Raw genomic sequence first — 27,731 nt, 5'->3', positions numbered from 1 at the left:
AAAAAAAAAAAAAAAATTTCAAGCTTAAGGCTTTAAGCACCTCTAGTCTAACGCTCAGGAGGAAATTCAAGCAGTTACAATGCTAGACCATTCCTCAGGCTCCATATGCCCTGCAAAACGGAGCAACAGAAAGGAGAGACTCCAGGGGCCAGGAGAAAAATGGATGGAATTAGGTCAGAGTTTCCCAAAGTGTGTATCATAGATGACTAATCCCTTTGATTTTTAATATTATTGCTTAAGAAAAATGTTTCATTGTCAGGTATTCTTAAAAAATCCCACATATTTCAAACAAAATTTAGCATATTTGTTACTTCAAGACATATATGAATTTTTTAGAACAGTTTTTTAGAACTGAAGAGTTTCCTGGGATACAAGCTTTTCAGTGCTAAAATCAGAAAAATCCTGGGCAAACTGGCAGTAGTTGGTCACCTTATATATGGCTCTTGAAAAGGCATCAAAATATGTTGCTTTTATCAACCTCACTTAAATGGATACTCTTTTCAGAATAGCATCTTGAGGCATTCAAGTTCCACAGAACACATTTTTAAAAGTGCTGGAGTAGAAGAAGGATGTCTAATTCTCCTAGTCAGCAGAATGAAGCATTGATTTCAACCTTTGTCTTGTCTGGCAAGCACGAAACCTATTTTTCCTAATAAAATATCTAATGGCAGCATTAAATGCTATGTTAGGTGAGCGAGAAATATGCATGTGGTGGTGGAGTTAGGAAAATAAATCTCTGCCTGGAACACATTTTTCTTTATTTTCTTCTCAAAACATGTGTTGGACATACAGAAACAATCAAAGGGAGAAATGCATAAACTTAGTAAATATTGTATATGTTAATATTGAAAGAAATGTTAAGAGTTAGAATGTATAAAACTAATATGGCCTACCCACGCCTGCAGCTATTTAAAATTCCATCTTTTCTCCTTACTTAAACATTAAAACTTTTCTACAAAATGCTGAACATCACTGCCTTCCCCTTTCTTCTTCTGTTATTTTACATAGAAAAGTCCTTTTCCCTTCACTAGTTTGTTCTTTTTACCTTGTTTTTTCCAAGTTCTCCTTTTTATCCTCTACACTTATATTTTGTATTTAAGCACAGCATTACTACATTGCTGAAGTTTCACATGTGAGGCAAACAGATGGGATCAAAGAGCATGAGGACAGGGGTAGGAGATCTCACTTGAAGATAATGGATAAAACAGAATCACTTTGCAGATTTCTTCAGAGATGACGTGTATTATGGCATTTCCTATGCCCACTCTCAGTAAGTTGAGGGCCATAGTCAGCAATTACTGGGAAGTAGAAGAGTGGCTTCCGTGTTCATGCATGCATCAATTAATTGTATTCATAGCAGTTCACATCACTTCCCTGACAGTTCATTCATTCATCCCTTAATTTAACAAGTATTTAACAAGCACATAGTACATGCCAGACACAATTCTATGAAACGCTGTTGGCTGAGTCTTTACTTTCAGTCTGCTGACAGTGATGTGACTTACTCTAAAATCATTTGATCTAGAATCTCCATGGCATCAGATGGAGGCTCAATTTTTCTCTCCATGTATCTTTGAATATTTCAAAAGTTAAACATTCAAAGAATTCTATTCTCTTCGCTCAAAAAAGTAAGAGACTTTCTAGATATGAGGAACTAATATCCAGTGTTTTATTTTCCAAGTAATACGCTTTGATGGTTAAAGTAAATTTTATGAACTTTATACATAAATTTACTATCATTGTAACTCCTTGAATATTCCAAAAAGATATTCCCCCCCATCACCACCCCTCCCCATGGTTCAATGTCAAATTAAATGAAGGCATCAAATGGAATTCCAAATAATACATTCTCTGGCCAAAGTCATTCGGGATTTTAATAAGTAATTTGGATGTGGAATAGAGTATTCACACAGGTGAAAATTATCTCAATTACCAACAAACTAGAATCCCAAAATAACTTCAATTATTTTTCTTTCTGCGCACTACTTTTGGAGAATGAGGTAGATCACAAGTTGATATACTGGTATTAGATGACTCTCAGGCTAAGCTTGTAACCCATTTTTACTAGGCTCCTCTTGGCGTGCCATTATTTTTTTGTTGTTGTTGCTGATTTCCCATCATCTTTTATGAAGTTAAAATACTTCTACAGCCATTTTAGTATGCAAAACCATTCATATTCAACTTTTAATTTAGAATTTCAAATAATTTAAATGGCAGCATGTGAGCAGAAACATTTAGAAATTTAAGCACACTTTCTTTTTCAATTTTATTTTTTATTTAAATTTTTGGTTTTATTTGGAGACGGGGTCTTGCTACATTGCCTAGGCTAGAGTACAGTAGCTATTTATAGGCACAATCATAACAAACTGCTGCCTCTAACTCCTGGCCACAAGCAATCCTCCCACCTCAGCCTCCTCAGTAGCTGGGACTATAGGCACATGCTGTCACACCTGAATTAAGCATACTTTTTGTTGTTAGTATTAGTGTATTGGTTCAGCTGAGCAAATATTTAACAAAATTCTACTAAGCACTAGCCTTTCTTTTCTGATATACAGGTATTAATAGTCATTAGCCTGAGGCACATATAATATACAGATTATTTCAATGAATCAGACTGATGACACAAAGTAGAACTGATGAGAGACATGTAGTCCAATCAGGATTGAGGACAATCATTCTGATGTAGATTATCATTGACTTAGTCTTGGAATACGAATGATATTTAGGCAAGAAAATACGGGAAGGGTTTTGGACAAATAGAAGAGCATCAGCAAAGCACAGAGGTATGCAATCAATTGACGGTCTATCCCAATGAACTACTATCAACAAAGAAGTATACTGGAGTGTCAAGTCTGAGGTAGAGAAAATGAATGATGTGGATGGAGAGCCAGGAACTGAACCAGTTCTGGAGGTCTTTGTAGCTCCTGTTGTGAAGATAAATTTTTATCCTAAGGATGATAGACAGCCATTGCTGAGTTGCAAGTAAGGGAATGATATATTTAGATAAGTATTTTATGTAAATATTCTGACTGTACAAGTAAGAAAAATTTTAGGTAGGCAAGAAGGGAAGTGGGGAGACCTGTTAGGAGGCTTTTTTTCCAATGCTATTGATGAGAGATGCCTAGGGGCTGAAATATACTATTGGTGGAGGGTCTGGAGATGTAGATCTGAGAACTATTCACAGTAGAAAATCCACAGAGTGTGCTGACTTACAGAACTGGACCCACTTTATAACTCTGCCACATTCTATTTCAAAGCAGTTATTGGCATAAGGGAGCTCTCTCTTGCTGGAAGGCCAAGGGAGTTTCCTGAATCAATGCTTGAATGTGGTTGGGCAGCCTGAACTTCAAAGGCAGCGTGGGCATGAGCTTCCAGAATACAACCATTTAATATCACCTCACTATTTAAGATGCAGTATAATAACTGTACTACTAATTTCCTTTTTTTCTCTAAACTGCCAGCTGTGTTTCTCTTTAATTATATTTAAAAATAACAGCTATTTTAAAGATAACCACATTGAAGCTGCTATTACCGTTGTCTTTTGAGTAACTGAATGAAATTCTCAACACTGTAAAACTCTCTAACCCTTAAGGATTAGATCTCAAACTATATCATGAGGCTCAAAGGGGCCAGAAAAGATGACACTATATAGGTCCACATGTCCTTTCAATGAGTTGCCACCACTATCACTTAAATTAGTGTGTCAGAAATTCTACTTGCCAAAGGTCATATTTTTCTGCGAATGCTATGTTCTCTGGAGAGGACAGTCAGCATATCCGTAATGACTTTCACACTATCTCAATGCTTACAAGAACATGCAAACTTCTCAATGTTGCCAGGAGAATGTTGCAGAGTATACCATTTTTTTGTAGCTGCAATTACAGAAATGGGTTCCCTCTCTAACTGATTCCACTAATATGTTCCTTCTGTTTGTGGCCTTCACCAAAAGAAGGTAATGATAGAATAGCAATCCAGTCAGCCAAATTACAGGAGAAAAGACTGAGAATGCAGCTGGAAAATGAGAAAAAAATAGATAAAAAGTTCAAGTTTATAAGAAATATTATTTAATCTGGAATGAATCCAGTTTAAATAACCAAATTGCACAATAGGTTCATGGAAGCACCAGGCCAACATTATTTGAGATCCAGTTAGTTCTCCCTTTATTCTTTTCAGAGAGAGATCAGCAATGAACACAAAATTAAAAGATTTTTCAGAACCAGTTTACTAAGTGACAGGCACTGGAATAATTCTTTTGGTTTGACTCATTGAGCCAGGATGCTAACATTATTTAAACATATTGTTTTCTATTTATTCCTGGATTTTTTTAAATCCCAAAGCTGTAACAAGTGTGTAATTTACCAGAGAAAATGAAATTGCTCTTTGTTAAGTACACATTGAAAATCATATGCTACAATGTGTATTGTTCATTTAGTACATTGAAAGCAAAAGCTATATTTTCAAATCCAAATTTGAAACAAATTCAATGCAATTTGGCATGTACTGCAGCATGCAGAGACATTCCTATGCATTAAATACTATCTGGAATTAAAAATTTCAAAACAGAAGAAGGATATCTTAAAACCCCAATATAAAAATACCTTATGAGGATTAAAAATAGATTTGACTACAGCAAACCCTAGGGTATCTTGTCAATATACTCAATAAAGGGCCATACACAAAGTCCCTCAGATAAGTAGCAGAGTGATATACCAAAATAGACAAGAGATACTGTGATCCCCACATCAATGACAACCAGGGAAAAGAAACTTTATGTTTCTTTTCTTTTAATTGCACAGGTCTCCCTGCTTTCTCCTTTACTCGGGTACTTCAGCAAGGCATGTTCTCAACACAGCAACCAGAGTGATCTTTTAAAATCACCAGTCAGATTACAACATTCTCCTCTCCTCCAGACCCTTTCAATAGCTCCCTTCTCACCTAGAGAAAGAACTTACTGTTTCTGGCCTTGAGGGTCACTCCCATTCTTTTACCACATCTTCAACCAAGCATCTCCTCACTCATTTTAGTCCAACTAACATCCTTGATGTTCTTGGAATATCCCAGACACGCATCTGCTTCATAGTTTTCCCATTTGCAGTTCCCTTTGCTGCAATGCCCTTCTATCCCTTGACTGCAGGACTTGCCCCTTCTTTCACTCTGGATCCTTCTCCAAGGCCTTCCTAATCACCCCAAACAAATTAGTAACCTCTCATTTCCCTTATCTCATTTTCCTCCTTCTGCATCACACTCATTACCATATGACAATCTATGTTTTTCCTGTTTACTGCTCAAGTCTCTTTCCAAGAAATAAGTTCTACAAGGTTAAGAATTCTGTTATTTTGTTGTTGTTTCATATTTTACAGGTCTTAGTGGATACTGTGGTGCAATGTCCACATTTTTCCCTCCTCAGCTACTTGGAGTATTTCACCCAGCTCACAGTTGAGTCCCTCTCCAGGTCCAGTCTGCAGTTGATGAGAGCTGCCTGGCCCAAGGTATGCTCCCTTTTGGGAGCTGCCCACATCAATGGTGATTAATGGTGGGGTATAAAAGCTCAGCCCTGCTTTTCCAATTGAGGACAACTCATAGGGGCCATCCCATCTTGAGAACTCATATGGGCCACGCTGTGTAGCTTTTTTTTTTTTAACTGCACTAATTCAAATTCACCCTCTTCTCAATCTTGCTGTCTTCCCTTCTGCAGATGCTGATCCTGAGAGCAAAATTCATAAGTTTCATGTGCACAAATCTCAACTTTAGAGTTCTTTCCTGCACACCATGCCAGGGTCACAAATAAAGAAATGAAAAACAGAGATTCTAAGTATCCTGCCCGGGATCAGCAGCTACAGTAAGTACTGGCCAGTAGCCTGGCTAGTAAGTGGTGAGCCAGGATCAAATCCAGAGTCTAGAGCTCTAGAATATGTGTGTTGAACCACTACCCCCTACTGCTACGTACACAACTACCCTATATATTTTTTTAGTAATGATTTAAAGTATCTCAAATACGTTAGAGTGAATACTTACAGAAGATCAGGAATGGGAATAGGGTTGGATAAACAAAGGAGAAAAGTAATAGAATAGTTGGCAATCATTAAGTCCCATGGACTGAGGTGTGTGATTAACTTAGATAGCAGAAAAAAGTATAAATCCATGGGGTTTGAGAATTACATTGAGTAGAATGGATGATTTCAGAATCAAAAGTGAAAGTGGGAAGGGGATGAGGAGATATAATAATAGAATGTCATCGGACTGCTGGTAGAATTGATGATTTATATAAACCAAAGAAGATGAGGTCTGGTACAGTTGCTGCAAAGAAGTACAAGAGGTAGGGCAATCTTGCAGACTAGTTTCCTTCCTTCTTGAAGTTCAAGGACTGGCTTAGTTAGTCCTTATTTACTGCACAAAGTGCTCATCCTTTCTGATCTTCATCTACACATCCAAAGGCTGTTGTGGTTTAAAAGGGTGGGATAAACACAGGATAGCTAATGGGTTCAAAAATACAGTTAAATAGAAGGAATAAGATCTAGTGTTTGGTGGCACAACAAGATGACTATAGTTAACAATGATTTATTGTATATTTCAAAACAACTAAAAGAATAGAGTAGGAATGTTCCTAACACAAAGAAATAATAAATGCGTAAGGTGATGGATACCCCAATTACCCTGATCTTATCATGACACACTGCATGCTTGTATCTAAATATTATATGTGCTTATAAATACGTACAACTATTACATGTTCATAAAAATTAAAAATTAAATGCTATAATAGCGCTTTCTATAAACTATAGAGCATTTTATAAATAATTATACATGAACATAGGGATTCCTACAGATTTACTTAGTTCGTATTTTGACATCAAGCAGAATTGTAATAAAATCTTCCCATCAATTTTAAAAGAATCTCTTTCTAAAAACCTTAATCCCCTAAGAAAAATTTTGCAATGCTTAGAGCCCTCACAAATATTTTTTTCTTGTAAGTATACAGAATCTCCTACATTGTGACTCCCTCCTATTTCTTCTTTATTGGTTTGCTATAGAGGCAATATGCCTGCTACTGTAGTTTTAAGAATAATTATGTACTGTTTTGAAATTTTAAACATTATTCCTTATTTCTTACCTATCTTGTGTAACTGCATTTCCTCTGGATGCATTTCTCTTCCATTAAGTGTATTAGCACAGTGATTTCACTTCCTTTCAGGAGGCAGAGCTAGCTGTATCTTCTAAATACTAGAAACTGTACTGGATTCTTACAGTTATTACTATCCCAGTATCAATACTTTAAGCCATGGACTTAAAATCACTAATTAAAAGATTCAACATTCTAATTAAACTCTTCAGGGAAATTATACTCTTAGAGTATATGGGAATAAAGAGTAAAGGTAACATAAATTCTTTTAATTTCACTTTGAACTTTTTGAATTTTCTTTTAGTTTCATTTTGAAGTTTTAAAGAGTAAAGGTAACATAAATTCTTTTAATTTCACTTTGAACTTTTTGAATTTTCTTTTAGTTTCATTTTGAAGTTTTAAAGAGTAAAGGTAACATAAATTCTTTTAATTTCCTTTTGAATTTTTTGTAGTTCAAAGTTATTTGCATTACTTTATTTTAATCATCTTTCCTATAGAGGTATATTACCGTTTCACTGATAAAATAAATGAATCTCCCAGGAAACTGAGAGTAAAAATCGAACAGGCATTCTTCAAGTCAGTTAAAAATCTAGAATGCAAATCTCCTGATTCATAATCCAAAGTCATTTCTATCATACTACACATAATGATTAACTTTCTTTTCCTATATATAGTTTTTAAAAACCCATATGGATGATTCAGACAAAAGTTTGTAGCATCTATTTCACATTCTTAAGCAATGTGCAGAAATTTAGAGAACTATTACTGCTCACTGGAAGAAAAAAGTTATTTTTATTTTTAAAAGAGTATTCATGTGTGAAAACAAGCTATAGCCATACTGATAACAAAGGTCCCTTTCTCCTCCCTTTTCATTTTCCATCACTCACACTTTATTTTCCTCCTTCTGTTTGCTTTTTATATTTTTCCAATTTTGTTATCCATTACATGGTCCTCATTCATTCTATCTCGATTTCATTACTCCACTGCAATACAGTTTTTCTTTTGGGTAAAGAGAAAGCAAGATGGATTTCAACCTAAGAAGAACTGAGATACGATTTCAATTGAAGTTCAGATGCCTATAAGCTCATCTCCAGCAGAACAGCAGTTCTCAGGTGTGGCAGAGCAAAAAGAGAATAGTTTTTGCTTTCTTCCCATTTATATTTCTTGGGAAGAATCTCAGACGTGTCATGCTTGGTAGCATTTCTTTATTAAATTAGTATTTCGGCAGAAGTTGCTTACAATTGACACCTGTCAGACTTTGGCTGTAATGTGAGCCCAAGCGCGGGGGGCTGGGGTGGGGAGGAACAAAACATACAACCATGATGAGATATGTTGTGTTTGCCGGAATTTGACCATAACAGTGTAGAAATGGAAAGGGTATGCTGGTTAGAGAGGGAATTAGTACAGCAACGTGGAAGGGAAAATTAGCCTTTTACAAGCATGTTTTATGGAATAAATGTTCAATTCCTTGCCATTTACAATATATTTTACATTTTATTTCTGCAGGGGAATATTTTTCTTTTCATAATTAGAATCATAATTTTTTCCACTGTGTGCTCTGAAGAGAATTTACATGTAATCTCCTTGAGCGTAGAGAACAGTGCCATATTCATCTGCACAGCCCCAGAAATCTTGCGACAATGTCTAGGTTATAGTATTAGCCTCATTCGAGTCAACCAAATTACTAAATATTATAAAATCCACATTAGAAAGACAAGGATTTTTTAAAAATTATCTCCAAGTTTCAAAGTTCTTAAAATATTTTTGCCAGTTTTTAGCAGTTCACATAATCAGAAATAGCAGCCCAAGATCTACAATGTGTTGCCATGTAAACCTTTCTTGTTCTGTCCAACATGTATATGAAGCAAATGTCTTAATTATGGACATATTTAGTAATGTTATATGAAAATAATTTGTACTGGAATTTTTTTCATTAAATAAAAACCATATGTCAACTGATTTTCTACACCAAAGTTATCATAACAACAATTATCTGGATATTTCATAGAAAAGCAAGGCTTTTTTATACAAACGATAGACATAAGTTTAATTTGACTTGTTGGTGTACATATCCCACAATAAACTATTAAAGAATTATCTTAAAATTGTTTATAAATATATAAATTGTATAAATAAGTCCTGTGCTTCCTTTTATCTCATGAAATAAAAATATACTTATTGTGTCTATGCTATGTATCTTAGATACATTTTATTTCTATAAACATTATCACACAACTTTCTTTAAGATAATATTAAAATTTAACTGTGGATTCTGCCACATGTACAGCAGGATAATACATTTATAATTTATTTTGATAGTTAAAATATGGTTTTAATTTCACCAGACTTATTTATCTTTCAGAATCTAACAAAGATCTAAGCAACACAAAAATACTTAAAAAAAAAAAAAAAAAAAAAGAGTAATGGAAAATATTCATAGCATTGTCTTTATAATATGACTGAAAGATTTATAGAGAAAAGCAGGGGTTAAAAATTATTCTTTAACCACCCACACACCTCTGAATTTTGAGAGGAAGCACCTCTAATACTTTTTCTTCCTGCAGTATTTGTTGCTTAAGGAAGTCTGTGGATGGATAAGAAGTTATTATGCCTCCTACACACACCCGTTTTCTTATTTACAACATTAAACTTCCATATATAAGTACTTGAAACACCAATCATTTTCTTTCTATCACTTTCTCAAATTCTTTGGAATTTGGACCACATATTACCTCCCAATAGCACACTTCACAGTTATAGTTTATCTTTAATTTTTTTATCAGGTGTGAATTTATCCAAAAAATTTATTTGATGTAGATGCCTTTCAAAACAAACATTTTTGTTCAAAAACAGAGTTCCACAAATGGCGGGTCCTATGTTCAAAACCAATAATACAAAATTATCTTTTGTATTAATGAGTTTTCTTGAACACCAAAAGAAGAGGATACAGTCACTGAAATGGGACAGCCAAATATTAAGATTTGTATGAAGTATTTGTATCTTATTACTCTACAAATCACCTTTAGGAGAGAATGCATCTTTGTGGATCATATTGGAAACAGAGTAAACATGTTTTATCTCAATACAGTTAACCGTTTGAATTGTTTCAGCTGAGTAAATAGGTCAATAGTTAAAGATTTTAGAACTCCCTATAAAATGTGCAATAACAAGTTAAAATAACTTTTATAAAACCTCTATGTCCCTTTCACGTTGTAGTAAAAAGTTCTCTCAAATGCAGTAAATGACAGGTATACCCTTGTGCAAATGGGTTAAGCTTAAATTATTTTTAGAATAATCAGGTCTAATATTCATTACTAATGTAATATTCATTCATGTTAAAATATAGGACAATCTTTCAAAAGTAATAGTTGATATATTTTTACATGATTTTAGATTTGTGGGTTTAATGATATCATTTATGATAGTCACACATGATAAATGTTTTGCAAGTAAATTTCTTCACTTCACCCTTTTGTTCAATGTACTCCACTTTGGAATTATATTAACTTTTGTTAAAATAAGAGATTAGAAAATAACTATTAACCATCCAAAGTGCTTGCCAAGTAAACCCATTATTAATTAAATACACATTACTGAGAATACGTTATATAGAGATTAGTTATAACAATCACTAGTTACAATTCTTGGATTAGCCAAACAATCACAAGTTATTCAATCTCTTTTGTTTTATTCAAAAATAAAGAAAGCTGATTCTGGCCTCTCAATACCTTGATAATATGAACTCTACAAAAATACAGGGGAAAGTCTATCATCTATATAAGAGAGATAGCAAGTCACACATATCTTATGATTACAACCCAATGGATATATGAACTGAATTTGTGCATGTCATTCTAAACTAGGTTTTTAGGTGTTAGTTACTAAGCGTTTTTGGCATCCCTTAATAAAGAATTTAAAGAAAATTAAAACTAATAGTCTTACAGAGCAAAGTAACATGTAGACTAGCAAAACAAGTAGTTCTGTTAAGAAAAATCTGACCAGTCTCTAATTTTAAACATTGTATGCACTTAGGAGCAAATACTCATCACCACGATTTTCATAACTGACGTTATTTTAAACAATAAGCTCAGAATTAAATGTGTTATATGCTTTTTTTTCTAAAGCAAACATTGGAAGTTGTTTTTGTTTTCTCCAAGTTACTATAAAGCACCTATAATTGAAAGGAAGAGTGATTAAAAACAGAAAAAGACAAAGAAAATTTAAAAAGTGGTTTCTAAGTGATGTTTCACTCATATGGTATAAAATAAGTTATGCATGTCATATTCATGAGGTTAACATTATTTCCTGAAAAAAATTTCTGATTCAGATCACAAGATAACATAATGAGCCAAAGATTTTAATATAAAATGCAACAAGGAAGAGTGAGTTTGACTTCACTTTCACTTGCATATGCTAATAACAATGAATGAAAACTAGAAACTAGCATGTGAAACAAAACTCACATCTTATTGTTAGAAAAATAAAGATATGATGTATAGTATGATAGGATAGTCAAGCAGAAAAACGTATATGATGATGCTTTAACAGAAAGAGAAATGAAGATCATTCTTGGTTTTTTTTTGGTCTTTAAAGATGCTAGAAAATTAACAAGACTGGTGGGTAAACAGTGGAACAGTTCAGTCTCAGCACAATATTTGCAAAATTAGGTAGTCTACATATAAAACTAAACAGCTAGAAAATATACACAATTTTGCATAGAAACTATTTCCTTACAAAAGAAACATTTTACAAAATTGATTTCTTATTAATAATATTCCCATGGTAAAACATCTGCTAAAGGAACTGCCTTTTTTCTCTGTCTTTTTTTTTTCTTTAAGATTTAATATGTTCTTCTAAGGTCTTATTTTCAAAATCTGTAGGGAAACTTTCTTGGGAATACTATATTAATCAGCTAAGAAAAACTTTATTAGAAGTAGGGAAAGACTGTCCAGACATCAAAGGACTGTCCAACATCATGTGACATTGAAACATATTCTATGCTTGAGTCTTGACTGCTGTACAGTTTTAGTCGTTAGGAAAAAAAATTGTGCTTCAATCTGCTGCTGTTCAGTTTTAGTCTTTATGAAAAAAATTGTGCTCCAATATGCTGCTCTAATTATGTTCTGTGGGTATTGCTTATTTGAACTAGTTAAGCCTTTCATTACATAAGGAAACTTGATAAATCTTTCAAGTGTTTCCTGAACTAGATAAAGGGTGCATAAAATATCTGCCACCCTGCACCCAAGGCCTTCTTTTACTTATCTTTTATCAAATTCTGTATTTAAAAACTGAAATCAACTTGGAATAGCACATTTAATTATTTTACACAAATGAAGCAAGGTCCTGAGAGAATGTTTTTTATTTGTTTTGTTTTTCTTAATCTTGAAATTATACATAGGTTGTGTTTTGTTTTGCTTTGTGTGTATAAAAGTCTAATTTTGTTTGAATTTAATTGGGAAAAGTATTTGGAACATTTACAATTTAGTTTCAATCTATAGGTAAAATCTTCATTTGGTAGTAAGTACATTAGATCAAACTTTTAAAGTTTCTCTCTCTCTCTCTCTTTCTTATATACTTCCCTAAAAAACTAAATAGTGGGAACATATATCATACTTTAGTAAAAATAACTATAGATTTAATCAAGGAAGCAAAGATAATATTATACTTTCATTGGCCTTAATTTTATCTTTTTCACTTTTATGAACTAAAGTTCCTTCAGTTTCAAATTATAAATCTGATAATTAAAACCTTGTCTATATGGTAGGTTATGTATGTCTTATTAGCACCTAGTAATTGAGAGCAGTGTCTCATATTTAAAAATCCAATATTTAAATGATTTCCTCATGAATTCTTTCTTCCCTGCCAAATATGCTTGCATGCTTCTCTTCAGAAGTTTTTACATTATGACTATCCATATCAAAAACAACTTACAAACAAACAAACAAATGAACAAAGAAGATTAACTGGAGATAGAGTATGATTCATAAGTATGCCAAATAATTTGCATAGCATATACATGTACTTTATATGGAGACAATTTTTTATGTTTTCATCTTTCCTAACATGCAAAATATGAATTTGCCTTAAATGTCTGAAATGGAATATACATAAGTAAATATACATAATAATATCCACCAGTAAATCTTCAAATATGTAAAAAGGCAACTCCTACCTCCATCTCCAGATCCTGATCCTGCATCTGTGGGAGGAAAAATTATATTTGCTAGTAAAACATATTCAAAAATACTTATGACTTTTTAAGCTCAAGTTTACTTTCTTAGTTTAATACTGCAATAATATTGTTTGAGAAAAATACTAATATTTAATCCAAAAATATACATTCACATCAATTTAATTTAATATCTATTAATGTAACTTCTAAAATAAATTATCCATCATTTTTATTCCAAAGCTTTATGAAAACATTATTGCCCAGTTTGGAAAATTTCCTAATCTTGGCTATGAAAAATTCCTAATCTTGACAGGCTGGATTTGGTGCCCTTAGCAAAATAAAGTATTAAAAATGAGATGCTTGTAACAATCAGTAAGTTTCAGAAATTAAATAGTCTAATGTCTGTGGCAAAGAAACCCATATTTAAGGCTTATATTCTTGCAAATTGTATATGAACAAAGAGAAAAGCAGTTTAAAAAGAAATATATTTTATATGGGTGTTGATATGTTTTACGAATACCACAACTGTGGATGATTCCATCTGTGACAAATTATCCTTTGTTTTTGACATCAGTAGAAGAGAGCTTGATTTTTGCCTTTGTGCTTGAAGTCCGATATTCAGTAAATGATTCTTGCAGAAAAAAATCATACCTCCTCTTCTGGATTTTTCTTTCACCATTTCTTCTCTCCCCTTCCTCCCATTAATTACAATTGGTCAACGTTGTCTATTTCTGGCAAAGTAGTTCCCAGAAACATGCAAAACATCAAGTTGAAATCAAAACTACTGAGGTTCCATCTGCTTCTACTTCTTAAGTATAGACATCATCTTCCTTCTGCCTTTCCATTTTTGTTCGTCCACAATACATTTGGTTACGTATTTTAATGTTAATACAGGGAAATAAGATTAATATTGATATCTCTGCCTGATGTGCCCTCATCCCACAGTGAAATCTCACCCAGGGTTCAAGACTTATACCAAATGCCACTCTTAAGAATTTATGGTTTTAGTCCAATTAAAATAAAACATGATTTTTACTTGTTTGCTTCCATGATACTTTATTGAGAAGCACCACATAGAAAGAGGCATGTTATATGAAAATCCACAGAAGGCTGACACATATTGAAGAAGGAAGGCCTTCCCAGCAGCCCTCCTTTTTATCATGTATTGGTATTAGCAGTACCATAAAGGAGCAGTAGTTTAAATTGTCAGTCTTGTTGGAGACCCACATTAACTAAATTTATACGGTCTAGCACTACTTGACTATTAGAATGTCAAGTAATCAATTAACTATTAATGTGACAAGACATATGTCTTTGGGGCAGCATATCTTTTCCTTAAAGGCAAGTAAATTGGTAAAATAATTTATGATAAAATTTATTCTTAGTAAATGTAAAATCAAACAAGGATTTTAATCATACGAATTGACTGTTTAATGATAATAGATCAAGAAAGACTGATGAATTCATGCTGATATTAGAATATTCCTACCAACTCAACTGACTGTTATAAGTCACAACATCATCTCTTTTGGACAGAACAGTGCTTGAGTGCTTAATGTTTGTCAAGTTTCCTTTTTGTATACTTTCACAGACAAAAATTTTAATTGGTTGTATTTGCATTAATTTGAAAGCTTAATTCAGTATTATACTCATTTGGGGCTAAATAACAGGTTGTGGTATTATAGTGATAACACATTCTAAATATATTTTAGTTAAATGTATATAGTTTATTTTAAATTTTCCCCTATAAACTTCTTTCAGTCAAGGAAAATGTGTTGTTCATCTCTCTACACTTATATGAACATAAGGAGAAATGCATAAAGGCTTAGGAGTTCCAAGCTCCAAACCTTACTCATTGCATGACAGAGAAATGTTATTCAACCTTGCTAAGCATATTCCTCCTCTATTCAATGGGTATAGTAATATCTATCTGATTGGGCTATATTGAGGCTTACTGCACAGTAGCATATTTTAAATGCTTAAGCACTGTCTGGAACATAATAATTAAAATGTAGAGTAAACGTCTTGCCTATTCATCTATGGGTATTCTAATAAATACATATGATTGGGGAAAATCAGAAAAAAATGCCGATAGTATTTTATCTTGTATTTCCCACATGCATTTCTAAAACTTCAAGGGGCATGGTTCTTAAGACAATATTTGATTTGACACAAATGAAACAGCCAGGGAAGAAAAGAAGGAATAGATTAGAAAAATGATCACTTAAGTCAGTGGCATCATTATGAAATCATTATGGGAAGCTTTAATATTTTCTCTATTATATGATGAGTCATCTTGGCCAACTGATGATAAGTAGCCTACTAAAGTCTTATTAGTGAGACAGAAACACCTAAGAAAATAAGTCATGCTGTTAGACCTAAATCTGAGCTCCTAGTTAATGCATTTCTTACAAGGCAAAAAGTTAAATTGACAGTAAGACCATTGAGCAGATTTCCCAATAAGAATCTATCCTCTGGACAAAAAAATAAAGTTCAATGAAATATAATAAATATAAAGTTATATCTTCTACTGCCTATTATTCCTAGAGCTTACAACTTGCCACTTTCATTCAGTGTCAAACAGCATTAAAAAATAAATGGGAAATATACAAAGAAAAGAATGAGAATCCCTTTTAGATCAAAAGTCAGAACCCCAATTTATTTACAGTCAGATCTGGTTAATGAAAATTACTTTGTTCTCTCCGTCACTATTCAGATCAAAAACCTTTTAGATTTACAAGTCCATGGAAGATGCATTCAGCAAGACTGGCTTACTAATTAAATCTTGTAGAAATCTAAGTATGTGAATGAGCTAAAGATGGATTACTCGATTGTGATTAAATTTTCTACTTGGCTAAGTATTTATTTTCATAGTATAACCAGCACATCAGGGACTAGAATGGAAAGACTTGAATGAATCAGGAGAATGTGATTATATGCGCTGACAAGAACTTGGAGGTTGGCAAGTAAGAAAGAAAGATTTTGCTACATCGGCCATAACCGTAACTTCTGGTCTGTTTATTACAATAATTGCCTGCCAATTCTCCTGTGGTTATTGTTAGAAAAGAACAGATATTCTCGATGATCTTGAAAAAACAAATCCTTTCCTCAATACTCTATGGTATTTGCCTTCATCCTTCTTGGTTCCTGGGATTCTACTTTTTTTCTATTCAGTTTGTCCTAAAGTATTATTTCTCATTTCTTTGGTATGGCTGATTGATTCCTCATAATTAGTTTGCTCCTTGTCATACTTTCTATATTCCTCATTCTTAGCATGAGAGCAGCATGCTGGTCATCCTCCTTCCCTACTGGAGAAGGCTGCCCATTGACTCTCACATACTGCTGTACCTTTTATTCATGACTTGTCACTCACAGACCAAGCAGCAATGACCTGCTTGCTTTAGCAAATAAGCAAATGCAGTGCCAGCTCAGCTTGCCTCCTGACCATCCTTTCATGAAGAACATTCACATCTAAGCAAATAATCCCTTAGGAGAAAAGACTGCTAGAAACCAAAACCAAAACAAAATATCATTGGCCATGAGATATGATACTGTTCTCTTTCTTCTGCTAATTCTCAGAAACTTGGGTAGTCACCAGTATAACTTTACTAACAATCAATATGCTTAAGACAATCTTTTAAAGAATATGAGGCTTTTCTCTTTGCTCATTTTCCACCCTGCCCCAGTCACTTAGCACATAACTTTTAACATCATACTCTAGATTAGAAATACCTGTTATCTAAGAGGGACTTTTGAACAAAATAGACTTTTCATGACGCTATTCTCTGCTCCTATTTTTGAAGAAAGTTTATGTTTGATGTCATTGTTATTATTCCTGAGTATGCTTATATCATCCAAATTCTCAGGAATTATGACTTCCCAGAAAGATGCTTATTTGCCATTAAGAACAACTACCATGGCACCTTAAAGTCTCTATAATATATGTGACTTTGATATCAAGCTTAACTTGAAAACTCAGCCCCATTTTAAAGCACTCCCCATTTTCAAGCATAAGCTCTAACAACTACTATAGATAGAAGGGAAACTTGAAAAGCTATATAGCATATGAAGTCTCTCTTTCTTCTTACTTCCTTTATAGCACTGTTGGTAAACTTGACTGAAAAATTTTGTAGAGTTCCAGGTTAATTGAGTCAGAAATGACACATGTCATTAGAAATTATGTCTACTACAAACACATTTGTCAATATAATCTACTAAATAATAAGACCATTTTGTATAACTAAGATTAGACATCAACTTCAGAGCCCAAATCTGCAAAATTGCCTTCCAGCAGATGTTATTGTTCAAAACAAACAAACACACAAATAAATAATACAACTTTATCCATACATAGTCAGGTTTCTCCATATTTGGCACGTTGGCAGTCAATCTAGATTTCTAATTATATGTGACTTTTATTCAAACTGCCTGTATTTCATTTAATAACATATGTCCTTATATCTACCACTGTCCTTATGGTAGATGCCCTCTTTCTTTCCAAAAGTGATTTGAAATGTAAAAATGACAAAGAATAAGAATAATAAATGCTTTGAACAAAACAATACAGGCTTGTCTAGTCAATATATAATCTGAATTATTTATTGGAAGATGACATAACAAGAAATGCAAGACATGGTTTTTGGATTTGGAATCCAGGCAGAAGGTTTCAAAGAAGATCACACACATACCTGTGGCACATGATCCTTCTGACACCACAAGTATCTCACTCTGCTGTTTGCATGCAGCCTGTCGCAGGTAACACTCATTCTGGTAGCTCTCCCCATTGGAGCCACACACAGGCACATAGTCATTGTTGCACTGGGAAATACACAGATGTAAGCCTATAGTTAGTACTGGAGACTGCATCCCTCTGACATGATGAACAGAAGTAATAATTTGCAAAAGAAACCACTTGTCTTCATTTTCAGTGATTCTACTTGTGTCCAATAAGTCTTTATAAGGGCATCATTGAAAGATTCACAAAGCCAATTTCAAGTTAGCCAACCAGTCATTTGACTTAGGGCAAAAATAAGCATCTAAATTGATCAGGCAATTCCAACAAAGTGACTGCACAAGTAGCACAACAAAGATATAGCAACAAACATATTAATACTACTTAATATTATTTTTAGTATGTGGCCCATATGACTTGATGGAAAAAATTAAAATAGTTTAATTTCAAGCTATTCAAAAACAGGTAATGTCTATCTGTGTTAGGAGTGGAAGTATATGGCCAAAATGTCAAAGAAATCAATTAACTCTTAGTTGTTTTTCTAATTGAATTTAATTGAATTTTTATTGAATTCTAGTCTTTGTAAATTTCCAAATATTCAGATAAGACACTGATTTACTTATTTATTTTTATACCTCTTTAGAGTATTGTATATTGATATGGATATGGTCTAGAGAGAAACAAAATTATGGAACACAGAGAAAAATTTCAACAACTACTGAAGTATAAGTAAACTTTACTGACTATTCCAAAGTATGTCTATTAATAGATATTCCATAAAGAGAAAAGTTCATTTTTAAAAGAACCTCATTATTTAAAAAGTACATATATTACAGTGAAAATTAAGGCAACCTACAGAGTATAGTCATCATAATATAAACATACTCTAAGGCATTAATGATACTTGGCTTTGTCCTATGCCTGCTAATTACACCAGGGATGTGATTATCTCATGATTACTACTACTGATGTGCTTCATTGTTTAATTATAAACAATATAATGATCAAGATTATTATCTGTGTATGCTCACCTATGCCAGAAACTAAGAAAGGAAAATCATACTTACAGATGCATGTAAAAACTCTTCTCTATGTTTTACTTTTATCTAATATATTTGAATCTTTGATGTTCTGTGAGTTCAGAATACATACAAAATAAACCAATAATACAGTGAGATGGGTAGGAAAATTTAAATATATATGATAACAAACCTAAAACCCTATCATAAATAAACTACAACTCAAGAATTTATGCAAAAGAAAACACCTCTCAACATGTTGATAATCCGATTGATTAAAACCTGAAATTTATTATTTTACTCTACTTCCTTACAATACCTAAACTTCCTTATTCTTAACCAACTATTTAACTCTTGCTCTTTGTCTTTATATAATAATAGCTTAAGTGTCACAACAAATTTAAATGTCAATGTTCTTTGAAATGAAAACCTAATTTTAAGAGTTTTATTTTTTTATATATTATTAACAACTTAAATATAATGTTTTGGTAATTGTGATCGACTTTTTTTCAAACAGTAAACCCAAATGGGATGACAGTCATATTAAGACGGCCATAATTACTAACAGGATGCTTTAGCACATATTTTAAAAATATTCTTTATCTTAATTTCCACAATATATAATCTAGACATTCTGCAAGTCCTCTATATAGTAATTCTTTTCCACAGTTACATTATTGTCTCCCAGACTCAGTCTATGTATGTGATTATATTTACAAAACTGATTTGATGGCTCACACCTGTAATCCCAGCACTTTGGGAGGCCAAGGCAGGCGGATCACGAGGTCAGGAGATTGAGACCATCCTGGCTCACACAGTGAAACCCTACTAAAAATACAAAAAATTAGCCAGGTGTTGTGGGGGGGGGGGCGCCTGTAGTCCCAGCTACCTCGGGAGGTTGAGGCAGGAGAATGGCGTGAACCTGGGAGGTGGAGCTTGCAGTGAGCCAAGATTGAGCTACTGCACTCCAGCCTGGGCGACAGAGCAAGATTCTGTTAAAAAAAAAAAAAAAAAAAAAAAAACTGATTTGATTAGAGTTTTTCACTAATCTTTTGCTAATGTTTAACTCAATCAGCAACTGACTTCTGATTAGATGATACCTGTGTAAGCACTGTTTTCCAGGAGCTTTCCAAAACTTTGTTCTAATTTATATCTGAAAACTGACTCACCACAGGTCTGAGCATCTGCACTACCATTCAAGAAAGAAGGCAAGAGCAAAATGCCTGTGAAGATTTGAATTTTCCAAAGAGCAGTACTGATAAAACAAATAAATGTGGCTTGTGTTCATGCCAGAACTGTGGCCAGCAAGGAAAGCGCAGGGATAGGTGCTTGATAAATGTGCTATGATCAGAATCGGAGACAGGAGAATGTAGGTAGGATTATGTTGATCTATGAACACTACGATGGTGTCTGAGCACATGGAGGAGAGACCAGAAAGAAGGAAACAGCTGGTGACATTATGATCGCTAGACTTGCTGATCCTTTCAGTAGACAGAAGAGAGTCATAATATGTCTATCACTAGCTGGACTAACATCTAATGCTTGAGGCCTGGCATTCTTGCCCCAGACTACTTTTCAATCTCCATCTCCATCCCTGCTTATAATACTTTGTGTGTAGATTATCTGGGTCCTTGTTTTCTTCTCTCCAATCCTTAAATTTTATTTATTTGTCCTTCTCAGATTACTCAAATATAGAGTCAGTGGACTGGGAGTGGGGAGTGGAAAGTATTTATTATCTCTCCTAACTGCTAGTACACAAACCTGATATGCATCTTAAAATATCGAATAAACTGATAAAGTGCTCATATGCCGCTTCTGAGGGATGCAGTAAGCCAAATTCGAACAGTTCTAAAAACAGAGCTGCCAAGTTCCACGCACAAGCCAAAAGGGAGATTTCTACAGAGCTGAAAAGAGCTTAACTGTAGATTACTGGCATGATGTTTTTGGCCCTTGGTATCAAGACTTGCACTCATTAATATGAAGAACACAAGGAGGACGCACACCCTAAATCACGAAAGCTCATGAGTGGGAGTCTAGTCCTAGGTCCTCCTATTTCTTTCACTGCCTTGGTGTAGGACATTTTGAATGTTAATCAACAATGAAATATTTAACAGGTTTATAGCCTAGTTTTCCCACTTGAAATGCTTACCTGGAACACTTGGGAAATTAACAAAGTCATGTTTTTAAAACAAGAAACATCTTGTAATACTTATACAAAGAGATGTAAATTATTTGCTTTGTATGATATATATTTTAACTTGTAGAGTTATCATCTAACTCTAACATCAAACCACGGCATTTCTAGAACTAGAAAAACAAGAGGAAACAGGCTAACCCTAAGCATGAAATACGCTAACTACTGCATTAAAATATGCCAAATTATTGGAAATAGTTTTTAGTAGTATTCATGATACTGCTCAGTTGCAGATGAAGGGAAAGATTCAGATGTTAAGTGACTTGCTAAAGGCCATACAGTTGCCTGGTAAGAGGAAAAACAAGACTCAAGTTCAGATGGTTAGGTCTATAAATGCATGTGTTGTACAAACTTCCTCTCAGGGGAAAAAGTGATTCTATTTTTCCATGTTTTAAAATCTTATGTTGATTTTCCAAACAAGTATTTTTCAATAGAAGAATTTTGTTCCAAAATGGGCTAACCCCCACGCTAGTGGAGTCAATAACTTGACACACTAGAATGCATGACATTCATTTTTGCTACAAATTAATAAAAATTATGTGAGAAGTTTTTCCATAGGATTTATTGCTTATTTGATTAATATAGGTTTTTTGAGCTGAGATTTCAGCATCTAGAAGCTTATGTATGACTTATGTTTTAGATATTGCCAGCCCCTTCCACAGAGTCTGGCATGTAGAAGGTGCTCAACAGATGTTAAGTCAATTCTGTTATATTCCCAGTTGTCAAAGGCTTAAGAAGAATGGCTTGGGATATGGTATATTTTTCTTCCAAAAAGGAAAAAAGATTCAAAAAAATCTGCATATGTTCCAATCCTTTGGCCATTCCATAAGTAATTTTTACTTTTCTGTGATTTATATTTCCTTAAATGTAAAAAAATTATGATTTTAAGAGTGGACAGGCCTGTGACTATGGTGGAAATGACTCTGTATGCCTTCCCAGGTTAGGTCACTAAAGGATATAGCTTCTACCTGGTTCTTTCTTTCTCTCTGGATGCTTGACTTTGAAACTTAGCCACTATGCTATGAGGAAGACAAAACTTGCCCATGCAAAGAGATCAACATGGAGAGGAAGAAGGTCTTCAGCTGACAGTCTGACATATGAATGAGAACCCTCAGATCAGTATAGCACCAAGCCTTTGAATTCCCTCCCCTCACCATCAGCTAATGCCAAAGAGAGTAGAGGTGAGCTGTTTTGATTAAGCCCTGCCAAAATGGCAGATTCATGAACAAAATAAATATTCATTGTCTTAAGCCACTAAGTGCTGGGCAGTCTGTTACGCAGCCTTAGTAATAAGAAAATTTTAGATCTAAAGCATGACTTATTAAAAAAATATTTAGTATTTGAATTAGGTAATCCTTGAAAAACATAAAGCTTCATAATATTTTTAAATTATAAAGTGGTTATTGATCATTGCGTGACCAGGGCCATCTGTAAATATCTACATGTATCTACATGTATCTCCCTTCCTTTTTTCCTCCTTCTCTACCTCCCTCCCTTCTTTCCTGCCCACTTTTATTTTTATCTGTCTATCTATCTACCTATCTATCTATCTATCTACCTACCTACCTACGTACCTATCTATCTGTCTATCCATATACTGTCTCTAAATTTTCATCCTCATACTTACTGGGCTTAATACCTGGGTGATGAAATAATATGTACAACAAACCCCCATGACACGTGTTTACATATGTAATAAACCTTCACATGTACCCCCAAACCTAAAATAAAAGTTTAAAAAAGGGAGGAGAAAACAATCATCTCACTGAGTTGTGAGAAATAAATGAGATAATATGTTTGAAGGATAGAAATCAATTTATTTAAAATCATCGAAGAGAGGTGAAGACTAATAATGTTTACTTTAGTGTTCCAGTGATAAGGCAAATTGTAAACATTATAGGTATAAAAATATATGCCTATTTCTCTTTGAAATTTATCTCTCAGCTAGAAAGACTATAGACTGCAGGCTGGGTGCGGTGGCTCACGCCTGTAATCCTAGCACTTTGGGAGACCGAGGCAGGTGGATCTCCTGAGCACAGGAGTTTGAGACCAGCCTGGGTAACATGGTAAAACTGCGTCTCTACTAAAATACAAAAAATTAGCTGAGAATGGTGGAGTGACCTGTATTTCCAGCTACTCTGGAGGCAGAAGCACAAGAATCGCTGGGAGACCCAGGAGGTGGAGGTTGCAGTGAGCCAAGAGTGCACCACTACTATCCAGCCTGGGCGACACAGCAAGACTCTTGTCTCCAAAAATTCCAAAAAAAAAAAAAAAAAAAAAAAGAGGAATGCTTGCTTGTACCTGAAAAGGCAGCAGAGAAAGAAACAGAAGTTTAGAATAATACATAGGAAAATAGATTTTCAATACCTCTCCCTTTTTATCAGATACTAGGGCTAAAATAACAAGCACCAAAAACCTCAAATTCATGTATTAGGAGAAGATGGACTCAAGAGACTCTTAGCTTAAAATATCCTATTTATTATTCTTCATGCAACTTATACTTTTCTTTGATCTTCAATTTAATTCAGCCATTCTATATTCTTGGTATGTGCAAAGTCCACATTTTCCACTAGGGAGATGTTTATTTTTTCTTGCCAGATTGACAACTATTGCAAAGCACAAACTAATAGCAGTGGTAATACACTAGTACATTTCAAATGCCACAAAGATTACAAAAAGCAAATTTACATTTTAGTTTCTTACTCAAACTTGCATTTGATGCCACTCCCTCATCGATTCCACTTAACAATTATTTAAATTAATGCTAAACATAGCTGACTGACCAATGTATGAAAAACACACATATTTTTGTTGATTAAAGTTTTACCAAAATCTTCCGTAGCACATATAAAATGAAAACAATCCCTTTAATAAGAAAATTATTTATATTCATTTTGTAGCTTTACAGTTCTGTTCCTTTAGAGTTCCACCAACTCCCCCTTTTTTTTCTCCTGGTGAAATCTAAGAACCATGGCTTTACATTTCAGGAATGTTTTTCCTGGTTCATTTGATATTTTTTATGAGTTCATTTCTTTTGTCTATCTATGGTTATGAAAATAAGACAAATTTATGGAAATCACAAAGGGAAAGAAGGAAAAATTCACAAAATTCTCTGGGCCTTTAATTAATGATTTATCCAACTGTGCTTTTTTCCCGTTTAGTTAACATTTGGTTAAGTATGAATTGGGGGGTTCTCAGGCTCTCTCTCTCTCATGTAGTTCATTGAAAGTACATAATGACACTGTTTAATGTGGCTGGAGACCTTAGAAGTTGAGGTTACATGTATATTAAATATGCATGAATATGTTTCTGACACTATGGTATGGTCTAAAAAACTGTACAGTCAGAGCAGTACTCACCCACCAGGAGGTGGTGCACTTTACAAATATCAGTTGTCCTATTATGTTTCTTAGAAAGAAGAAAATAATGTCTAAGAAGGTTTTAGCATTTCTAAAAGCCACTTAAACTTCATTTAAAGGTGAATTCTCTTCTCCTTCTTAGTGGGAGGTTGAATTCAATCTAAAATATTTAAATTTCATCAATAATTCTAAATATTACCTATTAAACCAGATATCTAGGTCTAAATTTGAGTTTAATGTTTTTATTTGTTCTATTTTTTTTATTCTTATAATCTTAGAAAAGTTTCCCTTATCTCACATGTACTTATGTTTACGTGCATATTTCCTGGTTGAGTCATACTGTCAGATTTTAAAAGTATTTTTAAAAGTAATTTAAAATGCTCAAGGGCAAATATAGGCTATTGGTACAACATCCATGCTACTTGAAGTTCTACATGATTATATGAACATTTTAAGAGGAACAGGTTGATAATTTACACGGTGAAAGCATTTGGTAGCTAATGATTATCCTAATGATATTATAATTTCTATCTTTAATAGATACTATACTAGTAACCTAGTTTTGATGATGCCAGTAGTGCAACTTCTTTCTCTCTTTGTTACTTAAAATAAATTAACACAAGAAAAAGTACATCTTCCTGATGTTCATAAAATAACTTGTGGATCCAAATGCTCTTTTGGATTCCTAGGGGATTCAGTTCTAATTGAGGGTGGTACCTATGAAAAAGCTGACATATATTAATTAATAAGTTTCATGATTTCCAAATTAGAACAAAGTTTTGAAGTTACACTAATAAGGCGTTAACTTAAAAACCTAGTCAGGTTGCAAGGGTAATAAAGGCCAAGATCATTAAAACAGATAGCAACAAGATAAAAAGATGATAGCCCCCATCAAAAAGAACAAAAGCACAAGTTCAGACTTTTTACCCCCTACTTTGACTATTATACCCAGTCAGTTCACTTTTAAAATGATGCTAGAAGGGTCAGAGAAACATAATTTTCCTTTGACATCCCAAAAGCACAACCTGAAGCTTTCTACCTTCAGTGGCATTTATAACTTTGGCATATACATTTCTCCAAAAAGTGTATGTCTTCTTGACATCAGTTGGCTCTCTTGCCAGTACTTTTGCTTGGTGCCAGCTTCCCTCTTAGCTTGCATAGCTATAAATTTCCAAGTGATAGGCTGTAAAGGGAGATCCCTGCTTTGCAGTCTCATTAATGAATTAGAAGATGCAAATATAAGACTTCTTACCTTGAACTGACAGACGCAAGTCACAGTGTCTCCAATTCTTAAACATTCCCCATCAAATTTACAGGTGTTGGTGTCACAGAGGAAGAGATCATTTTCTCTGTCATCATAACCTCAAATTTAAAGAGAACACTCCAGTCATTAAAACATGTTACAGATTTTTAACAAAAAACACTATCTTGAAGCTTTAAAATACTTGTCCTAAATTTTAAATCCAACAACTATAGCTGTACTGCAAGGTCACCATCTACCGATAACCTCAAAATCTAGTTAAGTGATCAATATTCGTTTCCATTTTCCACAATTCTTTTCTAGTCAATTCTCCTTTAATATCCTTTTCTGATAGTGCTGTTTTTTAAGGCTTCATTAATACTGACAGTGGTGAATGAAAGCTTAACACTTGCTTCCTTTTTTTTTTTTTTTTTTTTTGCTCATTAGGTGGACAATATTTATGACCACAAAACTCCACATTTTGGAAAAGAGCTAGTGATGATCTCTGAATGCCCTTTTACCACTTCCCCATCTTTAATTGTTCTTTTGCTTCAAGGACTGAAACAAACCATTATTTGAAATTTATCCAGACAAAGAGGAAACAAAGCCTCAATAATAAAGATAAACAGGCACAGTGTTTTCTGTGATGGTCTGTTTGGCTCAAATGAAGATTGATCACCTCTAAGTTAAAAGGGGTGGGAGCAGGGTGCCAAGTTCTTGACAACCTATCTGCAAAACCAGTTTATTCTCTTTAGTTTATGCCATCCCCTTTAAAATATCTGGCAAATATTGAATTTCTTGATTGCAAATGTCAACTTCACATTTAAGTTAGTTATTTCCTGAAACAATGCAAGGGCTAGGAATGAAGCAAACCAGTCTGTGTTGGACTACAAAGCCATCAACATTTCCAAAAACTGATTTTGCAGACTCATAATTATTACTATAATAAAGCATCTAAAAAGTGATTAGGCAAAGCAAAGTGAAACTTATTCTTTCGAAAACAACACACATGTATGCATGAATCAAGAAGTTACAGAAACATGTTGAGTTTTATTAAAATGCCAAATTTAGAAACTGCCAAAAAAACAGAACAATCTATTGACCCAAATCTAATAGGGTTGCAAATCTCAACTTGCCTTTGTAAAGGACAAATTAGAAGGATGCATAATAATTTTCCTTTTGGCATTTACATCAGTAATAACTAGGAACTATACAGGCTTTCACCCTATGAGTTACAGTTGGTCATTCCCTCCTCTCTAAAGTTACATACACTTCAGCTCATATACATCCTTAAAGCCACTTTATTCAGAGCCGTAGTTAACTACAGCAAAATTATATTTACAGAAGATGAAAAATTACATATACACTTGCTAACAGTAGAACAGACCACACCTAGGGGACAATACCCAGGCATGTTAACGGAGTTTAAAATGCCAAGGAAATTACACCACAATTCTGCCCAGTATACTACAGGCTGTCAAACCGAAATGCTATGCCAGCTAGGAGTGCAGCAACTCCCATCCTCTGGCCCTATTTAATTAGGAAGCTTCAGCAGAGCGAAGCCTGCCAAGCTCTTGCCATCAGAATCTGAAGGAACCCAAGCGAGCAAGAAGAGTGCCTGACCCACTCCACGGAAGCCTGTCCAGAAATGGGGGAGTCAGCGCCCACTGAGGTCGGTTCCGCCCTCGGCTAGCCTACACGGAACCTGACCAGCCTCAGTTATGCCCACTCCAGCCTGGGAGACCCGCAAAGTGTTCTTTTTCTCAACTTCCCTCTACTACCTTGAGGCTTAGGGAAGCAAGAGAGGGGCATAACTGGAATGCAAAACCAATGTTTTTTGTCGCCTAGGAGAGAAGGGGGAAGAGAGAGAGAGAGAGAAAGAGAGGGGTGGGGGG

The 27,731-nt window shown here is 34.0% G+C and overlaps 1 protein-coding gene across 2 annotated transcripts in view; it reads right to left on the bottom strand.

Annotated features, from left to right (window-relative positions):
* TMEFF2 (transmembrane protein with EGF-like and two follistatin-like domains 2) overlaps window positions 1–27,731 on the bottom strand; it is a 246,724-nt gene that overhangs the window by 217,779 nt on the left and 1,214 nt on the right. For both annotated transcript variants that reach the window (XM_011936418.1, XM_011936417.1), the window contains exons 2-4: window positions 25,849–25,958; window positions 17,981–18,110; window positions 13,293–13,319 (exon numbers count right to left, since the gene is read on the bottom strand). In XM_011936418.1, coding sequence (XP_011791808.1) covers window positions 13,293–13,319; window positions 17,981–18,110; window positions 25,849–25,958 — 267 coding nt within the window. The remainder of the gene's footprint in view (window positions 1–13,292; window positions 13,320–17,980; window positions 18,111–25,848; window positions 25,959–27,731) is intronic.

Source organism: Colobus angolensis, unplaced genomic scaffold, assembly GCF_000951035.1.
Source record: "Colobus angolensis palliatus isolate OR3802 unplaced genomic scaffold, Cang.pa_1.0 Scaffold153, whole genome shotgun sequence".
NCBI lineage: Eukaryota > Metazoa > Chordata > Mammalia > Primates > Cercopithecidae > Colobus > Colobus angolensis.
Note: the sequence above shows the minus strand (reverse complement) of the source record. Positions and strands in the feature narration are given on the sequence as shown.